The 4,044-nt window shown below is 40.3% G+C and overlaps 1 protein-coding gene across 2 annotated transcripts in view; it reads right to left on the minus strand.

Annotated features, from left to right (window-relative positions):
• Positions 1-3,190: 3,190 nt before the first annotated feature.
• Positions 3,191-4,044, minus strand: part of MFN2 (mitofusin 2) — a 9,297-nt gene continuing 8,443 nt past the window's right edge. For both annotated transcript variants that reach the window (XM_010191261.1, XM_010191262.1), the window contains exon 17: positions 3,191-3,532. In XM_010191261.1, the coding sequence (XP_010189563.1) occupies positions 3,463-3,532 (70 nt within the window). In that variant the 3' untranslated portion in view covers positions 3,191-3,462. The remainder of the gene's footprint in view (positions 3,533-4,044) is intronic.

Genomic DNA, 4,044 nt, shown 5'->3' on the forward strand with positions numbered 1-4,044 from the left:
CCGTGGCTCCCGGCATGCGCGGGGCCCGCGAAGCCCCACCCGGCCCTGTGCAGAAGGGCAGGGCGCGGCGCCAAACTTGCTCCTTGGGCGTTCATTAAACGGTAACTGCTCACTATCTGAGCAGACCAAGTGCCCCCAACCCTCCAATCCTCAGCCATTTTGAAAATGTTATCACTGGAAATCTGCCTTTTTCCTCTTCTAACACACACCGAGAACACGGACCGCTTCAGGCTACTAGCACAGTATTTACTGACCATTACTTCCTACAATATTCTCAAGAAATCACCCATTCAATACCGATATTTTTAGTACAACTTCAAGACGGAATCTCTCATAGATTTCTATCAGATAATTCAGTATCATCGGTCTCCTTGTTAATTTTCATATTAAGAACGCACATCAAAAGGTCACTACTGTCAAACATCCCATTTACTACAACACAGCAGCATATCGTCATCTAAATACATTATACTTACACTTGAAGACTTTTTATCATGACATGTAGAACACATCAGGAGAAACAGTTTTCCAATTCATTTTTTATTTTGGTTTCCATTGTTTACAGCATTGATACAGGAATAATTCATGCAAATTTATCACCTTAAATACAGCAGAGAGAAAACTCACTGGTAAGAGTATTTCGAAGAGCTCCATCAACATAACACAATAAGAAAAGTAGCAGCAATAAGATAAAGTGCATTTAGCTGGTCTTCTTTAATAAGAGTTTGGGGAAGATTGTTTTTGGAATTACCTGTTCTAAGGATTAGTTTATCATTCTTTATGAAAAGCAGAAGAAAAAAGCCTCCCTGCTGATAGTGTTCATTCCTCCACCACTCTGAATTAAAGAAGTACAGCTGTATTTTGTTTAAGAGGAATCCAGCTCATAGGCCTTTCTGTTAAATGCTTATCGATCACTCAGGCTTCTAGAAAAAAGGGTTATACACATACTTAAAATTCTTCTCTGCCATGTTAGCAGTTTTTTCTTAAAAAATTCAGGCAGTTCTTTACCCTTCTATAGGTTCGCTTTCAGCACTACAGTGAGAATGCCTACATCACCAAAATCTGAAGTGTCAGAAACACACATTGACAAGACACAAGATTCTAAGAACCCCTCAATCTCTCTTCCCTTTACAGATCAGACACTGGCGTAAAGATCAGAACATTTATCAGATTTCCCCTGAAGGCCTGCTGAAGAGATGCTAACACTACACATCTTCAAAAGAAAGGTCAGCATTTCAAGTAGCCTGGAGCTGCTGAGCAGCAGTACACAATCATCTCCCTGTACCTGGAATGGACAATTGCCTGGTGTTTTAGGGATATGTTTTATGTTTTAACTCCATAGCCTATTATAAATGTGTATGTGATAGCTTGAGAGACTAGAGATCCAAATTTGTTCACATAGGAGGAGCAGCAGAATAACAGTGGATGATTCCACTTACTCTGGTATACTTCACCAGAAGCCTAGAGAATACATTTCCAGAGGCAAGGACTTGTATTTCTTTCTTACTCATTCTCAGATCTGATCCAAGCCACATTTACATCCTGGTGGTTGCCTGAGGAAACCGACCAAGGTCAATAAAGCCCTCTGATGAAAATGACTTTTCACTTCGGGTTGGATTCAAAGCTGTCTACTGAAGTGCATTTCAGGGACATAAGAAGTGCTCAACACCAGCTCCTACATGATCAAGACACTTCAAATCTTACTGCAAATCTCAGAACAGCCTGAAGTACTTACTGACACTTCACTATTTTTACTCCAGTATCATGCAGCTGCTTCTTTCTTGAACTTGTGTGACACATGAAACAGGGGACTTGTCACAGGCAGATATATTCACACCTGAGCACAAACAAGAAATCCTAAGGCCAGATGATACCATTTTCAAGTGAAAAGTCTCATTGTCAATAAGGAAGAAACCCACCACCGCTGCTTAGTAGTTCTGAATTCAGCTGAGGCCTGCTCAAAGAGAGCCCATATTCTCCAAAGTTTGATGCTGAACAGATTTAGGTTGTCACTAGCCTCAAAACTACAGGATCTAACTCTGGACTCCTCAGACATTTTGTGGGGAGCAGAAAGGTTATACCCAATACATTGCAAAATACAGACCACAAAGTGGAAATAACCCAAAACTTTGCAACATAGGAAACCTAATCCTGGTACTAGTGAAATCAGTGGGACTTTTTCCTCTATCAATTCCAACAGGAAGAAACTCAAGTCCTTACAATTTCCAAATCTTATACTCCAAATTCAAAATTAGTTCAGGGCAAAACTCAACAATTAATTTAATCTATTTGCAAATAAAGAATGTCTTAAAAAAAAAAATAAGTTGCCTTAACCCATTCTTTCCCTGGCAAGAAATACAAGGGACAGGTATCCCTCCTCCTGTCCCAGAGGAGCTGCACCTGCCAGCTCATTCTCATACTTTTAACAGAAGAGAAACATCTTCAAATCATATTACTGCATGGACTGTAACATCCCATGGGAACTCTACATGAAGCAAAATCTCTTACAGCTTGTAATCCGCATGCTGTTCTTGTAGCCAAATAGTGGTAATGGAATTCCGAAGGCCTGCTTCCAGAAACACAGCTGTGCATTTAAAAAAAAAAACCCACATTCATCAACTTATAAGGCAGTTCATTACATCGTCAACTGGCTTTTCTTTCCAATTTTTCTTCCTCAACAAGCTGCCACATTATCAGCACTACATCCCTTCACAGGAGCTAGTTATGTCTTTGCAAACTATTTGTCCATGATGTGAAATGGGCCAGACTGCGTCATAAAAGAGCTCTTAAGAGGAAGAAACTAACTCCAATGACAATAAGCTTACCAAAGCAAAATCTTAGTCCCTCTTGCTCTGGAAGAGAAATGGGTTTTGTTTATAGGTTTAAACATACTGACAGTAACAAACCTTTCTATGAAGGGACATGGTGATTCTCTATCAACTTCTACAATAACAGAATATTAACCTAGGAGTTAGGCCCGCGTGGGCTACAAACGCATTGTGAAACCATCATTACATCTGCGTGTGTGTGATCTGTGTTTAGACAAACAGCTGCTTATCACTTATATATAAACTTGGGACTTGGAAGTCAACAGTTCTATCTTCATGTAGTAAAATGAATGACTCCATAAGGATGTGTCAGAATAATTTTTAACCTGATAAACATGTGTTTGTTTTGTTACTGTACTTGATTTTGCTTTAAAAAGCCCCCCATAAATGTATGAAACACACATTCCTTCTGAACAAGCCTGGTCTCACAAGACGGAAAAAGAAGAGTTATAAAGAGCTAGTGTTTAGAGGTGGGACAAAACGGGGAAGCAGAATCCTACTGTTCACACAGCCACTGGAAACATAGCAACAGGCTTTTCCTCATTCCCTTCAGGGAATTCCATCACCCACCATGTTCTCTGCAGTAATTAAGAGAGCAAGGAAGGAAAAGTGTTGTTTTTCTCTTCTTCCCACATTATCTGCTTTGCTGCAGATACTGATGCGTGAACATGTTGAGTTCACTGTCAAGCCAACCCGCTTTATTCCTGCAAGGACAGAAAGTCTCCATTAGGCAAGTAAAATAGCTCTTCTCAAGCCAATCTGAAAGAAGCATGACTAAAAACAGAATCAATAGCAAGGCAAGGGGAGGAGTCCCAGAGGCCCATTGAAAATGCTGCTACTATTCCCTGTCCTTCCTCAGGTCAGAAACATTTGCCTGCTAACATTTCCCAGGCTTTGAGGTTCAAACCAAGATCCTGGTCATAACTTCACAGTGATCTTACTGTGTAGATGAGGAATGTTTGAGAAAGTCTTCCTGACAGTCTTTGCACAGTGAAGAAAAACATCAGACAACTGTGTACAAAGGCAGGGGTGAGACATTCTGCATAGTTTTATAACAGCCTGAAGGAGTAGACGACTGTGTGTTTTGATAAATGGAGAGAATCCGTAATTCCAAACAAACTAAAACCAAGAGAAAGGTGTCTTGCGAGACAGAAAATTTAAATGAGTGTCGACAATACATGGGAAAATACATAGTGAAAGGGAACACTTGGTAGGG

Source organism: Mesitornis unicolor, unplaced genomic scaffold (assembly GCF_000695765.1).
Source record: "Mesitornis unicolor isolate BGI_N332 unplaced genomic scaffold, ASM69576v1 scaffold5579, whole genome shotgun sequence".
NCBI lineage: Eukaryota > Metazoa > Chordata > Aves > Mesitornithiformes > Mesitornithidae > Mesitornis > Mesitornis unicolor.